This window comes from Calonectris borealis, chromosome 6, assembly GCF_964195595.1.
Source record: "Calonectris borealis chromosome 6, bCalBor7.hap1.2, whole genome shotgun sequence".
Classification (NCBI taxonomy): domain Eukaryota; kingdom Metazoa; phylum Chordata; class Aves; order Procellariiformes; family Procellariidae; genus Calonectris; species Calonectris borealis.
Window position 1 is genome coordinate 22515763 of NC_134317.1, and position 19937 is coordinate 22535699.

A 19937-nucleotide genomic window follows, 5' to 3' on the forward strand; every position below is an offset into this window, starting at 1 on the left:
AGCAGATAATAATATTAATTCATTAAAAAGACAATCTTTGAAAATAAGTAATATGGAGGAAGTAAAAGTGATCTGCAGTATCAAGGGCGCTTCTCACTAAGGTTCTAAAAAGCTTGTGTTTCAATTGCGAACAAAAACAATTCTAATTTCGATAAAGGAGAAAGTAATCAGGGGAAAAATGCGTGATTACGAAATTACTGCTACAAATACCCAGGAGAAATATCAAGAAAGAAAGAAAAGTAACCATGTCAGCAAGAACCAGGCTTGTTACTATAGAGAACTACAGAGACTATTTTCTCAAAACTTAACTGTACATACTCTGCTAAAAACAAGTACTGGCAACTTACGAGATTTGAAGAATTGTGATTTAGTTACTATGAATTTAGTTACACATTTTAAACAGTATTAATTTAAGTAAAAATATTGCAGGCATTACTCACACTGACTAGTAATGATCCACAGAGGAAGCATATGGAGTCCAAAAGGACTATTTCCATTGGTATATGCTATGCAATGTGAGCATGCAGCACCTGGGTTTCAGCAAGAGCGGGGACTGACAGAAGACAAGGGGTATTCACTTGTTTATTGCCATTCACTGAAGGATTAGTCATTGGTAATTTTATGGAAGGTTTTGCTTTCAATAAGAGATTTTTTTTTTTTTAAATGGCAAGGCAGCTCATGAATCAGTCAGACATTGCCAACAATTAATACTAATGAGCTAATTTCCATAGGAATTCTGATTTACACTGACAGATGCTGATAAAACCAGACACCTCTTTCAGGCAAACAGAATCCTGTTAGCAGGATTCCTGGAGGCAATAACCACCGAGTTTAAAAACAAGGAGTAAAACAATTAGTCTTCACTGTCATGCTTAAAATTTGCTAATAGAAAAGAAGCTAGGTGACTTTTGAAAGTTCAAAATTCAGAAATGATTGAATTTTTGGTGTTGCACTACTTTTACTACAATTCAGTTTTAGTCTTCTGACTGTGATTAAAGCACTACTAAAATACGAACTAAAAAATGCAAGGCAGACCTTATGAATCACACCAGAACATATATAAAGAAGAACGTCTGGGGATTAACAAAAATAATTTTGAAAGATAAGATCTGTTTGAACTACTCAATATTCAGGAAAACACCAAGGAAAAAACAAAAGTATGATATCATCTTTAATATAAACCAGTCTAGTACTGACAAATGCAAACCAAAGAGCAGAAGCATCACTGGAAAAATACAGCCCAAAGCACTATTCCTAAACTTCTTGATATACTTACTATCTTTGGGCTTTATGCTAACTTTGTCACTAGACTTTCCATGGTTCTCTGTGTCTGGGATTCTCTTATAATAGACTCCTGAGTGGATGTTTAAGATTCACAATTTGCTCAGGTAAAACAAGAAGGCTAGTATTACTGGCTCTGGGTAAGCTACTTGCACAAAGGTTATGCCAGGTAGTCATTTTCCACTGGAATAAAGCGACATAATAGTGATTTTGTCAGAGCAAAGATTGAACAAAACACTAAACAAGCAAAATACCTTTTTCTGCTTTTCATTTATTAAAAATAAATGTGTATCTTACCAAAGGAAATAATGCAATACAAGCACCATTCAATACAATTACCTCATGTTCTGCAAGACAATTCCTAAGTGAAATCACTGCCAAAGACAAACCCCACTGTCACTAGAGGATGGTAGTCAACCTTCACACCACTAATGAATGTTACTCAATGTCACATTAAGTCACATGGAACTCCAGCAGAAGAGAGAAAGGTTAATAGCTTCAGGCATTTCAAAGCACAATGGTTTAACCCATAGGGCTATAGTCTTCAATAAGAAGGCAGCCCATTACACCCTCTCAACCTCCCCTGTGCTTCATTTGCCCCAATATGTTTGTGTAGAAATATTTAGATTGAGAATTAAATCTTACCTTCAATCCTCCTGTATTAAAACCAGAATGTTATGTTCGGCTTATAATGGAAACCAATACTGCCTTACTCTCTGCCACTCTTTGCGTTACTTTAGACTCCTTTCTTTTCCTCTCTGAACAGTTCTAGTCTTTTCTAATTCTTTTCACACATTTTCTACCTGCCCATTCAACCCTGAAGTCCCTCATACTTTTAACTTTGACTACAAATCTTTCCAATTACATTTGTCATCCACAGATTAAGGGCACCATGACTGTCTATTCTGACTATACAGCATAGGCCAAAACCCCTCATTCATTCTTTCTTCCTCGTGCTCACAATACCTTTGAGAGCCGCTAACACCTCTTTAACAGTTAAGCTTGAATGAAAGATTTAAAGTAATGAAGAATGTATTAAGCCCAGGGTAGATTGTACCACTCTCAAACTGTCCACTCAAAAATGAAACTTACACTGCTGCAATTACTTTACACTTCAGGAATCACTTCTCTCAACAGATTTTTTGCGTTTAAAAGAGTAACATTCTTGAAGGCGGTATTTTTTTAACTGAACAGTTCCACCTTTAATACATCTGCAGTTTTTCAACAAAAAAGTGCAAACAAACTGTACGTTACAGGCCTCTTCCACATAAATTTTACAAAAAGAAAAATAAGTTACAAGCTCCCTTTTCTCCCTTTCGCCTTCCAACAAAGGTACTCTTTGTTCCCATTCAGCCCCCAAACAGAACAGCCCACTCCAGTGGCCTTGCAGGTGGAAGAATCCTGGAGAATCACCTTCCGTACACTTTGATGTCAGATTTTTGCCTAGCTTAATTGCATGTCAAACAGCCCAAGGTTTTGGAATGCTCAGGGAGGGGAAGCTGAACCTCTGGAAATTCCATCTGTGTTCCCCCACACTAATGAAGAAAGTAGTAAAATCCATAGTTCAGGAAAAACCTTTGCTTATTATTGTAAAATGCCCTGTAATGTTGAAAAGTAGTATTCTGCTAGCAATTATAATAGGCAAATGAACAAAGATTATTTAAAATATAAAGAAAAATAGAGTCTGATAAAATTATGCTAAATTTCATATACCTTGAGACAATATTTAACTTTCAGTCTTTCTATACTCTGCAAACTCCATTACATTTAATACAAACTATTCAGATTAAAAAAAAAAACACAGACCACGCGAGCATTTATAAGTATTACAGAAAGCAGTACAAGATTTATCTTCAGTCTTCAAGACCTTGCAACACAGAACCTCTTTTGTACCTACATGTCTCTAAACTAGATTATATTAGAAAAATAATTTTAACTGACAATATCAACAGTACAAATGTGAGTCTGCACCCACTTCACATGACCACCAGAGCTCTGTATACAGACTGATAGGGTGGACAGGGGACTAGTAAAGGGGCAATCTGAAGCAGAAGAGCTGCAGTGCCAGAGAGACAGAGTTATAATATTAATAGGGAATAGGATTTCTATTACTCAATTATCATCCAATTACATATTATAGTGAGATTATTGTCAGGAAAATAGCATCTACAGACTCAGTAGTCGATCATAGACTCTTTGTGCCTTGCACTGTACAAACACTGAACAAAAAGAAGGGTCATACCCTAGATAGTTTGCAGCATAAAGATGATAGGCACTTGAACTCACCTGGGTGCCCCAATGTCAACAAGCAAAGGCCAAATGGTGCTGTTCTTCCCTTCACCAATGCATATTCATATTCTACCGTTTCTCCAGTAGCACTCCAGGAAGTCACAGTACCTGACATGCACAGTCTGTTTTGCTGGTATATTTATTAAACAGCACAAGAAACAAGGCACATACACCTTGATCCTTCCTATGGAGGGGCCTCCAACCTTCTACCAATCAGTGTTGGAAGGATTCCTAGCCAGAGACTCCAACTCTGGTGAGTTTAACAGTGACCAATGACCAGACAACTTCACAAAAGTTGTCTACTCTGTTTTTGAGTCCGTTTATTCTTCTGAATGCCAACAACATCATGTGATGCATATGCAGAAGTACTTCGTTTATTTAATTTGATTGTTTTATTATGCACTCCCTAGCCCCCAAGCAAAGATGCAGTCATCTTAGAAAACTTTCTGGTACACAAATCATACAGATTATTTCAGATTATTTTATGGGGCGGGGGGAAATAATAAAGGACTGAACTTGAAGCAACAGATCTGGTTCTCCACTAAGTCTAACTGGACTAAGAGATTTGGCTCCCAAGTCCCAGTTGCACAGCTTCCTCAAAAATTAGCAGAAACCTATTGATGATAATAAAATAGCTTTTCCTCCACCAAACAGCAGAAGATTATACTTCTAGCCCTTTGCCCTAAAAATCCAATCACATGTAGAACTTCATATATTATTGGATTATAAATAGAACTGATATCAGGAGGGTGAAAGGAATGAAAACAGAAGAGAAACTTAAGTTTAATCTTCGCTCCTTTGTTTGTTTCTGTAAGCCTGCCTGGATATGCAGAGTCTATTTCCATCTCAGATGAATGAGCTAGATATTCCATATTCACTGGAGAGGAAATTTTGAGTAAACCATGTCCTGAGTTCAGTGGAATGATGGGTATCAGAAGCTGTAATAAATGAATCTTGCCTGTCAGAGTAGAACCCAATACCTACATTTTAAATTTTTACTCACTGATTTTTAATAAAAAGCACCTTAAAATTCAAGAACAAAAGTGAAAATTTTGTCTTTCAGTATGGACTTAGAAACACCATGTTTCACTGCAGAAATGGCAGATTTTTATGTTTTCCCTTTCAACACCACTTGCCAAGTAGTAAAAAAAAAAAAAAGGAAAGCTGGAAACAGCAAAATCTACATTATATTCTGTGCTTTGTGTCTGCATGCTCTTGCACATACAGACACTTGTCAACTAAAACCATTGCTGGTTTTGATGCTGAAGCATCAAATCTCATTTTAATAATGCTCACATGCAAAGTCTTTTTTAAAAATACTTAAAATTAGTGTATTCGATGCTAAGCTATTTGCTTTCAGTTAATACAGTTATAAAAGGACTATAGATTCATTTCTTCTAATGCCTCAACATAAATCCAAGAATCAAAGAAATTCAGGATTTTAATCTACTGAAACTAAGCAGGAAAGCTTTCCTGTAAAGAAAAAAGAGTTCAAGTCTCCTGCAGACATCAAGTTCAAAGGAATGACACTGTAAATGCCTCCTAGCAACGTTAAAGATATTCATAATCCTCATTCTCTCTACCTTACTTTAGCTTTATTAATTGAAAAAGCAACGAATGCAAACAGCCTCATAAAAATAGAAACAGTTTATAAATTCATTTTTAACAAATCTATTCAGTTTTCTTTTTTTCAAGTATAAGCCTGAACTAATAATAAAGAGAACAAGCTCCTAATTTTCTGATAAACCACATATGGACCTCTTAGAAAAAACTCACAGTTTTAAATTTTTTTTTTTCTTAAAGCTCTGGTATTCAGAACAAAATAACTATGGTTTCTACATTATCACTTTAAAACTAGCCATTCTAGAAAAAGTAAAAAAAAAATAAGGTATACAATATTTTTAAATTATTCACACTGATCCTAAATGTAAAAAAAATAAACTTCTTAAATTTAAAATCATGACAGTTTATTTACCATACATGCTCACAAACAGCACATATCCATACCATGCATCTTTACCATCATACAGTACTATAAGCAAATTAATCAAAATTAAGTTCCTTTATAATCTTGCTTCAACTCACACACTTTTTAAAAAGCAACAAATAAACTCTTACTATGTTCTTAGTTCTATAACAAGGCAGGAATAAGAAATAATCCTTTTAAGCAAGGGCTAATTCTAATAGACAGGAGGTGATACTCCTTTCTACTGATAAAGTAAATATTCCTTATATTGAACAGACCAGGTTCCTTCTTCCGTTTAAGTCACTGTCAAATTTCTCATACTTCAGTGATAACTGAGAATGAGCCATTAATTTTTGTTGGACACTTTCTTTAACCCCAACTGTATATAAAGTATTTTCCAAGCTGAGAATAATAAAAACTGTCTGTACTCCTTTCTTAGAAAATTTAGTAAAGTTGTTATCTATATGGCCAAATTCAACAGAACCAGTATTTGCAGTACTGAAAGATTAGCCTTCACAATATATAAGTGTATTTCAGACACATATTACATGTAAAGAACATGTTCTGCACTAAATTGGATACCCTCAACCAGTTATCTTGACATTAGGTGTCTTAATCCACATAAATCAATCGTGATTCTGTTAGCTGGGTAAGCAAAGCAAGCACTGTGGATCTCTAGGGAAGCATACATGTCTGAGCTCTACTAAATCCCAGAAGCTTCTTTTTCATGAATGGTACATTAAATATGCAAAAATCTGTTCTAATTGACCAAATGACATAAAGAAGAAGAAGAACAAGCAAACACAGTAGAAATAAAGACACCCCCAGTTACTCACAGAAGGAAGCATCCCAAGCATTTTCATAAGAATGAACCTTGCTAATGGTCCCAAGGCTGCTGTAGAATAACAATTGGGTAACAGAGTGAGGAGGGGAATATGACCAAGCAAGGAAAATCTTCGAGACTAGGAAGTATTTACAACTACACAGTGTGTAGAAAATGAAGGAAAAGTGCTTAAACAACTTAGAGAGAACATGTACGGTACATACCACTGAGAAAGTCCGATAGATGCAGTAGCAGATGATAAAACCCACCTTCTCAGGAAGCTATTCTCATTTTGAGAGCTGTAGTGTTTTTTAAATAAATTTTCCAGCCAATGTGCTGTTTGTTCTCAAAATTAGACCTCATGCTGCGATGGTGAGCTGCATTCCATTCAGTCATGCTCTCCTGAAAGCTGATGAGTCATTGTAGCACTAGGAATCAGCCACAGTAAGAGCCTTCCAATCCAGTTTGTGTCAATGAAATTGCGTAATTTTTTATATTTCTTTTATGTATTATTGCTAGAATGAAAATTGCTATGCAACATATAACACTTTGCCAAATCATAAACCTTACTGGAATATTATATCACAAGTTATTAAATGAAAAATGAAACTTGTAATGCAAAAAATAAACCACTTTCCTTTACAGATAATAAACACGTACGCACATAAAGTGAAAGCTATTTCTCTCTTCCCACCACAGAACCCATATCTATAATAAAATTCTTCACTACTTGAGTAGCGCCACCCTAACTAGTGGAACTCTAGATAAAAAAAAGACAATTTAAGCTGTGTCCCAAAGCTTCTCAGGGTAGTAGTCATCATTTTGCACTTCAAAGATAGTGACTGTTACTTGTTGCAAATTAAACATGTGAGAACATTTACAGAAAAGCAGAAAAACTGAGTGTCAGTATAGAATAGATAGATCATATGCTACAAGCATCTAGTGTGCCTAGATAGACATTCTAATGCTACTTGCTACTGCCCATGACATTAGGAACTATATATATTTCTTTGGATGCATTGGCACTCATCATGTTTCTCCCTTATTCAGTAGTGACTCAATTTCAGCTAGCAGCTAATAGCTATGGCTAGTCATTCCTTATCAAGCTTCTTGAAAAGGAAATTCCATGTGCTAAGGCAGGCCTGAGTAAAGGAAGGATCACCTGAACTGAAACAACAATGTTGTCCAACGTGCTCATAGAAAACGCAACTTTATCTTAATAGACATGAAAATGAACAATAAGAATTAAGTCATCTTTTGGCTATTTAATTTTTAAATGTGGTATATTTTCTTTATAGTTTTCAGTTTAAAAAATAATAAAAAAAATCCTTTCACCCATGTAGTTATACTAATGAGTTTGTCAAATTAAAAAGACAAAGTCCTTGAATTCATCAAAAGAGGATAAATACAAGAAATATCATCTCCCACTGAAACATTACCCTTCCTGTCAGCCCCAATGGAAGCATTTTACTTAGATCTCCCATAACCAGCCGAACTCTACAACTGTCAGATTTACTCACCCATTTGGATTTTTTAAGGATGCTTGATTCTGCTGCTACTTCCCTTCATTGGTGGCTGCTAGGCGTAATATGTTAAGTAATTCTTTCAATTACATTAGCTGGCTACTCTAAGCAGCCTTCCAGGCACAGGGGTGAATAGCAGGGAAGAAAGGTCTCCTGCTCTAGCTTGTGTAGCTGGACAAGCCCTACACTTGCTGCATCCTTGGAAGCACAAGAGCATACAAGTACTGCATACTATGTACTTAACATCCGGAAGCAAGTGCACAAAACCACAGGAAAGGCACACGCTGTCTCCCAAATTTCACAGCGGTAGCACACAACATATAAATAACATTGCTCACAGAACTGCAGGCGTTTGCCTACAGACTTGCAGCCTTTAAATCATAATCCCTTCCTCACAGCAATAGTTCCCATCAGTCTTTCAAAATGCCTGCTAGGAAGAAGATTGCAAACGTATCTGGTATACTGCTGGCCACAGAGTCCGTATCTGCATACAGAATATTTAACGACCGAGATTTTCCCTTAATGGGGTGATAATTTGGGTCTCTCTCTCTCTCTCTCCCCTCCCCCCCCGCCCGCCCGCCCCTTACCTTATGAAATTTCTTGGGATTTAAGTCTCTGAGAATTCTTGACCCCTATCAGAAAAAGTTGAATAGGCCAACAAGCCAAAAAGTATGAAACATCTCAAAAAAAAAAGAAAAAAAAAAGAAATCAATTGCTAAAGCGCCTTTTCTTTAGGAAACCAAACAAAAACCAGGGAAGAATGGTTTCTGTTATCTAATAGGTGATAAAGTCTTAGTATGCATAAAGTACTTCGTCAAGGTTGGAGTTTTTACCTCACTCTGAATTAATTTAAATTTTGCTACCCATTATTTTATTGAATTTCACTATTTGTCTTTTAGTTCCTTTTTTCTCAAACAAATCCAAGAGATACCCCAATTTGTAAAGAATTTAAAGTTCAGCTTTAAAGTTTTATTATTTTTTGTATTTTCACTGTAAGATAACCATTTGACAATGCGTTCTGTGGCAGGCTTAATAAAGCTAAAAACTGCAAAACTAATAAAAGCATTTTTGCATTTCCACTGTTAAATCACCATTTTTTTCAATTGCTTACAGTTAGAACACAAATTCCATTACAGAATACTACTTCTGCAAGTGCCAAAGGAGCCCGCTTGTCGTTGTTGCCCTCTTTACTCAGGCAGAGCTCCCGGTGGAGCAGATGGCCACGCTGCCTGAGCAAAAAGACAGGCCACAACTGAACTATGTCTGAGGCTCTACTCACATTTCCTATTGGTTCAGCCAACAGAAATTTGTCAAGGCTCAGATTAACAACTGAAGTAGATGCAGTTTAATTAGTCTACTAAATACCTTTCATGTACTGCAGAGGTGACAAAAGGAATTTTAGTACTTTGCTACATTTACAGAATACTAGAAACAAAAACTCATTTTCAGTGAGGCTTTAAAGTGCATTCTGTGGCTGACTTCATACAGAAAAGTAAAAACTGCAAAGCTAATAAGAACAGCTCATATATTCATACAGAAGACACCACAAACTTTGTCACTCATTTCAGACACAAACTGGAGCTCATTTGTTTCACATGAAGTGGTCTGAAAACCTATTAGACCTCGCAGTAGTGTAAGTTATTTTTATTAACACAGCTAGAAGGCCAACAAAAACTGCAGCAGCATTCCATGTGCTTGGTTATGGTCCAACTCATTTACTGCTTTGCAGGTTGAGAACAGCCCTACAATCCTGCTCAAAAGTGAACACGTGAGCAGTCCCATTCAAGTCAAGCCATCTGTTTACACTAGACAACTTTACAAAAGGGTTTCCCGCAGTGCTAATGCTGGTTCACTATGGCCCTGATGGGACCACTCTTGTAACTAGCATGCTAGCCAAGCATTTCCTGTATGTTCTTAGCAGTAGCATTAAGCAGTGGTTGCATGGCCAGCTGAGCCAACCCACTGACTTACCGTAGGAAAAAGGTTCTCTTTTTCTCTCCTTCTTTCCAACTCCTCTCCTTCTCCCACTTGATGCCACGGTTCACTTTCTTTTCCAAACTCCAGTAACTACCAGACCTTTCTGCATGCTGCTCTAAATCGCTAAGCCACCAGGAAACCACCTAATTCCCTAGGCCTGGTTTAGTTTTCCTCCAGGTTTGTAAGTGAAAGCAGCTCACAGAGAGGTCCGATAAGCAGTGGTGCTAGCACAAAGCAAGCAGCAAGAACTCAAGGCTGGCAGCAACATGGAAATGGGACATTAGAGGAGAGAGGGAAGGATAGCGGGGCCTCCTGCTTGCAGCAGCAGTGAATTGTTCAATTGGCTCATCAGTTCTCACGAAACTGTACCCTTAGATGACAAGGTATGACAAGAGCTTGATCAGATCTAAATGATCTTGAATGATGTGAACTGGTGTTGAAGGATGTGAACTTTACATAGTAAGCTTCCTTCTTCTGGGCAAACCTGGGGAGGATTATTGATACATGTATGTACTCCAGTTCTGCAGGCCCTATACTTCCTCAAACTAAACTAAACTCTCTACGGTATATTTATCTGAGCTGATAATGTGCACAATGGCTTCTGAAGATAAAAACCCATTACCCAGATTCTAAATATATCAGTGAAAGTATCAGCTCCTGGGATATGTTGTGGACTATGCCTTTTTTTTTTTTTTAGAGATACCACAGAACACAACTAAAACCCTCATCCTTCTTGCTCCACAAAAGCATGAGCCTGCAATCCCCCTCAAAGGGAGTCCCTATTGGAACGGACCCCCATTCTTCGACACAACTCAGCAGGGTGTAGTATCATGACCTGCTTGTGCAAGAAAATAATTGGGCAGACACACTGCTGCTGTAAACAGTGCCCTTTTGCTGAAGATCTGCCTTCTTGATTGTAAAACAAAGGCAACTTATTCGTGTTAAAAGCATAAAATAGAACAGGTCATGAAAGTAGAACAATTTCAGTCAGCTCTTCTATGTCATTTCATTAATCCAAAACAAAACTTGTAACAATGATCCTTAGATCTCTAATCCACTTTAAGCATTGCAAAACAAAGAAAACATTAAAAGCCTTGAAACCAACAGTAAAAGCTTATGGAATCCGCTAAAGGCTATCCATTCCATTAAACATTTCTATGCTCACTCATTGAACTTCATTTTCTAAATGTTCTAAAAGTCTAAAACTGCTGAGTTAAGGAATCAAAAAGCAGTTAATAAAATGAACACTGTCATGAGAAAGTGGACTTCAAAATCGATCTCAAACAATAATAAGCTATTAAGAGATGTTTACTCTTCACTGGATCCTATTTCTATCTCTTAGATCAGTACAACTCAGGGATAATTTCTTTGAAATTAATGGAGTTGCACTGGGTTGACTCAGAAGAAACCTTGTTATTCCTTCATCTAGAAACAGCTCAAGGTATCTCTAAGAATAAAGTATAATGATCAAATTATACAAGGAAGCACGTCAGTTTTAAATAATTTGAAAAACAGCTCTGTCCTTTATTTGCCACAGAAAATGTAAGCTATTAAAAAGAAGCTGACAAATTATCTGATTATCATCGCTAATTAGCCACAGTAGAATAAAAATATAAACTTCTCTTTAAATAGATGTCAACCTGTAGATCATTAATTGGAAGGGACCTTTAGTATTTTTCAACAATGACAACTTCTAGAAAGTGTAATTTCCTTTGAAACATCCAAAGTGCTATATGGTTCCAGCACTTTTTAAGCAGAGCTCTAAAAGAGGAGAAACAATTATAAACTCCTCCTTAAAAAAGTGAGAGTACAACGTGATTCAAAGTTACATATTTGCCTATCTGAAGAGTTTTCACAAGCTCTCAGATCTAAAAATAAGTATTGTAGGAAGACTGAATGGCATTTGATCCAATATTCATAAAGATAAAAACAAACTACCTCTACAATGCACCTGTTTGCTGCTCAATTAAAAATAAGAGTATTCAGATTAAAAAAAAAATCTCCGCAGAAGAACCTCCAAGTTCGGTGCTAAATAATGAGAAGTTAAAAAAACACCATTGGGCTTTGATCTGGCAATAATCTAACAGTGCAAGAAGGCATATGGAGGGGGAAAGGTTCCAAACAGTGTGATTGATTTCATGTCAATCCAGGAAGCCCAAAAGGAAAAGAATTAAAAGGCTTTAATGAAATTACATTCTACCTTGCCCCCAAATGAATCTTTGCTCATTTCCTGCAAAACACATGGAAAGTAAATCCGGATTAAAGCAGGATTTCATTGCTCAAATTTCCAATCAGCTCAATATATGAAAGAAGGTTTTGGGTTGTCTTACAGGGAAATAGAAGCACTGCATACATGACACATTTATCTTAGCTGAAATCTCCTTACATGCTCTGTCTCTATTAGTCTTGACTCCTGTAGCTTAATTATTTACTGTAATTATAGCATTTGGCATAGAACCTAAATCTAACCAGGTGTCCAATTATTGCTTTCAATTTTTAACTAAAATTCTGGGGTTTGTCCCATTCTTCACTTTAGGTGATTACTTTGCAAATTCCTGATATGCTTTGCTGAACAGAATACAGAAAAAGAGTAAATTATTAAGAAAATTCAAGAGATGTACTAAAAGAGGGCTACTCATTAAAAAGAACCATACAAAAAAAATGACTGTCAGTGCACAGAAATACCACTCATTAATTAAAATGTGAGAAGATTATAATGTGTTTCACTGATAGGTACTTCTAGATTGTCAGCCCTCGGGAAATAAACTAGTTCAGAGCCAGGTAGATGGACACTCAGTGGGATTTTTGCTCTTGATTTTGTGCGAGTACATATCCAAGAGAAACCAAGAAAACCATACTAGTGCAGGATTATGAACGCTGCAGCCCATAGGTCATGCACAACACCTATTAAATCGTACGTCAGGATTACATTAGTGTATTCATTTTCTTTGCCATCCTTTCTCCCTTCTCATTACTCCCAAATCCTCAGTCCCCAAGGAAAGTCTCACTCAAGGTCTTCAAACATTAGGTCTTGGCAGGAGCGTAATCTTACAGACAGGCTTCTCTGTCATTTAAATGTGCATAGTGCTGTACAAGGGAGTATGAATACTGACTCTGCCCTGTCGCTTACAGCAACGTCACTATACATCATCCTATAGACAGATTAAATAGATTTGAGTGAAGGCAATGTCTAAAAAACACTGAATTATTAATCTGGAGATTGAACTATTACAGTGCTTGATGGAAAAGCATGTTTCTCCGTGACATTCTGGAAAGAGCTGCTGTAGCTCTTCTCTTCTTGGTCTTATCGTACCTATTCATTACTGGCCTCACTTCATGCAAATGTTCACTGTGATTTCTGAGATATCACACCATGTAGATTCATTCTTAGAATAGCCTTCATTCTCAGACTAATAAAGACCTTATAATGGTAACAAATTTTAGTTGTATTGGCCTAGGACACATTTAAACTCATGATTTATCATTGCAGAGATTTAGGATGTAAATCAAATTTGATGCACTAACTTTTGTGTTACAGCAAAGTTTCTGCACAAATCACATTTTGCCAACATGTATACAGAATAGATAATCAGTTTTCCTAAAAAAAAAAAACCAACTTTAAATTAAAAGTCTTCTGATCTTGAGATCAACACAGAAACCTTAAAAAAAAAGAGTCAGTAAACTATGAGTTATTGAAAAGGGGGGGGGAATAAATACTAGAAGTCAAACTAGCTGTGATCTTCTGGCCTCTTAATTCAATACAGAATCCAAAAATTCAAAAAATTAGCATATATTTAGAGAGAAAGACCATTAATAGAGATGCTTGCATTTCCAGCTGCATTTCCCAGAATTCAAAAGTTTACATGAATATTATGATTATCAGCAGCCTGGCTAAGCAATCATTGATCTCATAATTACAGAAATATGAATCTGTCATCTTTGATTCCATACATGAAGCTAAAGAAATAAAAAGATCCTCAGAAGTATCCACCAGAAAGACGGGGGAGGCAAACGGCAATTTAAACATTGTAAACTACACAATACAGTGAAATCCCAGCCTTTATGTAAGCGATTTGGTACTTTGCAATAAATTGCAGCAAAGCCAGAATTTCAGTGTAAGTACATGCAAGTCTGAAAAAAGACGATACCGGCATTGTTTTGTAACTTGCACTAATTTAACAGAATTGGTGACAAAAATCAATACCAATGTCATTTATTAAATAATTCATATTATTGTAATACTAATACATTTATTTTCTGGAAGATTTACATCATCTCTGTTGAAAGTAGGTCATCAGGACCTAAGGGACACCAAAAAGCAACAAAGGAAATTTAAGTGATCTTAAATATATAGGTTACAGAAATATTAACTACAGTAGATTTGTGAAGAATGTTCTTAATACTTTGTGTCTAGAAGGAAGGGTTCTTTTTTATAAAGAAAAGCAGGTTTCTATGAATGATTTATAGATTATTTTATATATACGAATGATTTTATAATGAAACTAAACTAACAGTTCCTCTGATGCTGAACCATTAAGAACAGAAAAAAATTCAAACACTCAGGTGCTAAATCCTCATCAAAAAAAGTACAGCAGGCCTTCCATGTTAGATAAGGTGAGCCCGATAACAGATGCTACGTGGAATATTGCATGAGTATGTAGATCTGGTATGCTTTGCAGTAACATTAAAGAACTCATTGTTCAAATGTGAAGTTGCCCTAGTGCTCTCATTTGCCCTCTGCAAAACTGCTGAGAGTACAACATCCATCCAGTGTCTCTAGTTTATGACTATGAGCATTAAACAAACATTAACGTTAGTCCCGTGATGCTCCTTCTTGACACTACCTTCACTTAGGTAGTTTTTTAGATTCCAGCTGCAATTTTTCCTGACAACAGTTACCCCACAGGCAACAAGGCTTACAGAGTAAAGGTTGCAGAACCAGGCCCTGTACTACTGGCAATTACAAGAGGCAGTATTTTTATTTGGTTTATAAGTGGTATGTTTAATTCCAGTAAATCCAGAATTAGATAAATCAAGGAAGAATCATGATACTATCATTTCAGCAAATGTTCAGGTGAAACTACTTCTAGAAACATCCAGCTTATACTGGGAACACTCAGGTACTGCCAACAAAAACCTTCAAAAACATTATGGAAGCACCTTTGAAAATACTGAGGATTAGGCAAGATAATATGATTGTCACCATTTTCCTTCTGAGCCTTGGTATTGCTTTCATGATTCTCTTAATGTTTTTTTTTAAATGAGAGTGACATGATCTCAACATTCCAGGAGCTGGAACTTAAGGATACCAAATATTTCACAATAATAATCACAGTGTGGCCAAGATTGCTATCCAGAGATTTTACTAGTATCAGTTTCCCGTTACTAAAACTATATTGTTTCATTTGCAGTTATTCTACTCTGAAGGGGGCACGGGAGTGACCATCAAAGTAAAAAACTTCTGTACTTCCACTGCCTACAGATGCTAGTTCAAAGCTTCCCCCTGCTTATCCTGTCATGTCATTTACCAGGCACGTCCTGAACAGTCAAAAGTGGCTGTAGAGCAAAGAAATAAATTTTTAGATCAGCACTGCAGCTTCCATTCTATCCAATGTAAAATAATAGTGCATAGGATTAACTCTGCCCAGTGTGACCTCCTTGGCTACAGCTTTTGCGGGTCTCCTGCTGCACATTAGCTATCTCCCATTTCCCTGCTCGTAAGTGGGAGCTGCTAGCAACAGTTGCTGTATAATTACTTACTTGATTCTGTCTAAGGAGCTTAAACTAAGAGTTGAGCAAAGAAAGCAGATTAACAATTTGAACGCACACTTAATACACAGACACACACACAACCAGCAAGACTGCTGGGTCAATACATGGGGCCAAGGAAATGCACTTCAGCCACTCTTGCTCCAACAAGACAGGCTTCATTTTCACTGCAGGGCAATTAAACTGCGCGAAGAGGGGGAGACAGGAAGAGATGGGCTGCTGTCACAGGCTGGGGAGAGGACTGGAGACACAGCTACGCCATCCCTAGCAGCCAGATTAGTACCAGAGGAGCGGCACTCAGCCTGCTCTGCCCGTCACATGCTCCCAGATGTCGCCTAGCAACAGCAAAGCCCAGAGAAAAAGTTCTCCCTCTCTCAACTTCAAATCTGCGTCTGAGACCGACTGAGGGGAGCTTATTGTGCTCCAGACTAAGCATCTGTTTCTTTCTTATAGCCTTCTGTAAATGACTGCATATACGTACGCAAGCCTGTCCACACATAACACCCCCCACAGGCACAACCTGCCTACGTGCAAGTGCCACAGCCTGTGCACTTCTCAGCAAGAACAACCCTAGCTACAATTTTAGCGGTCACCAAACCTGCTCCTGGAATGCAGGTGAACTCTGCTCTGCAAAACCACTCATACTTCAGTAGCAAGAAGGGCACAAAGATCGCAAGGAAAAAATGCAAAAACTCTGGGGCGATTTTTTTTTTTTAAAACCTTATCCACAGCCAGTAAGGCAGTACTCGCTACAGGAAAAGCTGCCCACTTGCATCTCTGTAAAACTGTGAGTTTAGACCGTGGAGTTGCAAAGTCTGAGCTGTCCCTCCAAATTTAGCAACATTTGTGTGTTGCTGTCTTCTACAACCAGAAAAAAGTTTGTACAAACCAGAAAAACAATCAGAAAAAACATCCTGGGATAATTTAAAACCAAGATGAAGTGAAGCTAGAGAGCCGGTAGTGTTTGTAGTGTTTTTTAAGACACTACTTCCTTTCCACAACAGAAATCAACTCCATCAAATGACTCCTGGAAAGAGCCAACTGCCTCCCCTAGCTATTAGAAAGAACTTGAATCGGCTCCTGTTAACCCTTTACTTTCAGGCGCTTTGGTCTTTTTCTCATAGAAGTCCCCAGGACAGGGATGTGCTCCTTGGGGTGCAAGTCCCATTCCGGAGACGCTGGAGCATAGCGCTTACCTTGGCAACTGCCCTGCATTATGCATGCAGTGAATAATATGAGGAGTTTGCAAGCAGTTGCTGCTCTTCCATCCATCCGATGGTGAGGTCCCATCTGGGCTGGGATGCTCCAGCTCCCTCAGAAGCTGGCTCCTTGACTCCGGGGTGCTGATCTGCACAGCAGCAGCACAAGGAGCCTGGTGTCTTTTTCTTATCCCGCTAGTTGCAGAAGAAAGGCGTGTTCGCCTGTTGAGACATCGCGTTTTCTATAAACTCCCACCCTCCAGACATTGCATAAAGCTCTTTATACCCGGCGGCCCCGGAACTAGCATGAGGGAATCAGGCACTGCTCCAGGCCCTGCAGCCACAGGCTCCCTCTGCCCCTCCTTCCACACTTTGCAGGATAGGCAAGATGCTTCCAAGTCCCTGCACTTTGCAGACTTGATATCAGAGTCCACTGGTGCTACACTGCGTACTTTGAGTAGATCAGGGGAATTTCAGATTGCAAGTGACATATGTCCCAAGTTTTAGCATCCCAAAGGCATGCTCCAAACAAGAAAAGCATTTTTGACAACTTTGAAAAACGTCAAACACCTACTTATCAATGCAGGGGATAAAGCTTAGAACTTTTTATTATTATTATTCCTCACATAAATATCGTGAAAGGAAAACTGTAGGGATGAAACTTACTTCTGCACTTTCTTAGCACATAAAATCAGTTTGGTAAAGTGCCTCGGCTGTGAATGCTTAAGATATGAGGTGGAGACACCTTACTCTGGTTCTAACTCTCCAATTGTGTGTGCAGCACACGTGAAATGTCTGCCTGTGTTTTACTGCTGCATTTCAGGAATCATATACCTACTAGCAAGGGTAGAACAGAGCATGGTATCACAGCAGAAAGATAAAGATACCCTAATACTTCAGGCTGGAATGCAGTCTTGGGAAAAGGGCAAACACTTTGGAGGCTTTGCTTGCAGGATCAGAAGCATCATATATAAGCTGTGTGAAGTTAAATCATTATTTTGTTTTATACTAGTCAGAAATAGTCTTTCTCATAGAAAATTTAGTTATGTCAAGCTGTTCCTTTCTCTGTATGTGTGCATACACATGCATGTGAACAATGACTACTGTGCATACATACCATGGGAGAAAGATGGATCTATTTGTCTTGCAAGAGGCTTTGTCAGATTAATTTTAATGACAGCACCTTTATAAATTCCATATATTGTTCACGTTTGCTTCATGCCATGTTCATTATACTGCAATGGGTGTTTGCTGATGCTGCAACAGAACTTAAGCAATATTTCAAAGCATTAACTCTTCCTCTTTTTGCCATGGACTGCAATTTCAATTAAGGGGTAGAGGTGCCTGCATTACTCTTGCAAAAGTTGCGGAGGAACATGTTGTTGCTTATTAGCAGATTGTGATTTTTCTCCAGGTCCTGTAGGACGCTAATCCTCCTAAACCTTTCCATAAAGGTTTTCTATCTATCAAGATAGAAAAGGGGGGGGGGGGGGAGAAGGGGAAGAAGGGGGAGAAGGGGGAGATGATGTGGAGCATAGGCTATTGCAAGGTTGTGATTTATGCAGGTTCAGGGCTGTTTGGTGTAGTGGTACGACACAGCACCGGGGTCAAGCCACAAGAAACACTGGGGGCAGATCAGAATATTCAATTAGCTTCCTGGCACCTCTGAATCACAAAGAGAGGATAAGATCTCTCCATCACAAGATCCAGAGCTGCCGGGGGAGGGGGGGGACCTGCCCTCTTCAAATCTTTCTCCTCCCTCCCACCCTCTCTCCTTTCACTGTAGGAGAACAGTGCTTGAAACATTCCTTTCTGCACGGAAGGACTTTTCCTATTGTTGTTTTCTTTGTGTTTCAGTGTTGCCAACTTACTGGAATTCTTGTCGTGGTTTCACAGCAAGGCTCAGGCTGACCAAACGGAACCAGCTGCGTTTGTGTATGGGGCCACCGCTGCTCTAATCCCCCAACAACGCCGATGGGGAGGGAAGGAAGGGATCCTCAGAGGGGAGCAAGCAGATCCGCTCTGTACAGATGGGTGCCTGAAAAGCCAACACACAGATTGACCGCATTTAATTAGAAGGGGAATTGTTTAAAGCAGTTCACACCGCAGCAACACACAGACAGGGCAAACAGCACTTGGGAGCTGCAAGCCCAGTTTGGGAGCTATGCGCATTCTTCTGTCACTGCATGTTTGAGGTGACCTGGATACAAGCTTTGGGAGGCACCTACCTATGTTTCACTCGCACACAGCTGGCAGCCAGAAGGTGTGCTCTGCCCCATTCACCATTACCATTTCTACACATCTGTACTTCCAACAGGGTGGTGGGCAAGCGGGATTCTCAATCAGGAATGGTGGAGACGCTGTTGATAGTGAGGGGAAGCTCTGTGCTGAGACAGTAGGTCAGGCCCTCCCCACTCAATATTCTTTGCACTCAGAAGACAAAATTTGCATTCAGAGACAAATGAACTGATCAGTTCAGATGCTTCACTGCTGAAGAATGATAGTTGCTAAGGAGCCAGCATATGACAATGCTGTTCTCCATTTACTTCATCTAAAATTTTCTCCTCTCACTTGACTGTGGCACCTCATCATCCAACCAAATGGAACTTCAGCGAGACTAGAGCTGCAAGATCAGATTCAAAACACCTCAAGGCTTTCCCGTAACTACATCCAAAATCGCCCATGCCGGTGTAACACAACTCTCCCTCTCAGTTTCCTGTTGACTAAAATGTCAGCTGATGGTTTTCTGACTGAACTAGATGTACGGATTTTTATATTTCAGGTTTAAGAAGATGCAGACTACAACTGTTAGAAGGTTAGAGGGAGAAAACATAGGCAATGCAGTTGTTCACTGAACTCTGCTTTTAATTCAAAATACAGTTTGGGATGTGTTTGCTTGCCTGTTTTTTGCTGTAAGCAAGCCATCAGAAAAGCTGTTAAAGGTGTAATTTAGAACGAACCACCACGTTGCTTACACATTAAAGATGCATGCTAAGCACAGAAGTTAAAAATTAAAAGGCTTGATTTTTGACCAGGGTTCAGTTCTAATTTAGTGTCCAAACTCATCCAATTCTTAACAGACAGATAGAAACACCAGGGTTGATGTACGA

The 19937-nt window shown here is 38.4% G+C and overlaps 1 protein-coding gene across 1 annotated transcript in view; it reads right to left on the minus strand.

Annotated features, from left to right (window-relative positions):
- LRP2 (LDL receptor related protein 2) overlaps positions 1–16918 on the minus strand; it is a 131986-nt gene extending 115068 nt beyond the window's left edge. Inside the window, exon 1 of the mRNA XM_075153132.1 lies at positions 16825–16918. Within this exon, the coding sequence (XP_075009233.1) occupies positions 16825–16918 (94 nt within the window). The remainder of the gene's footprint in view (positions 1–16824) is intronic.
- Between the last annotated feature and the right edge of the window lie 3019 nt (positions 16919–19937).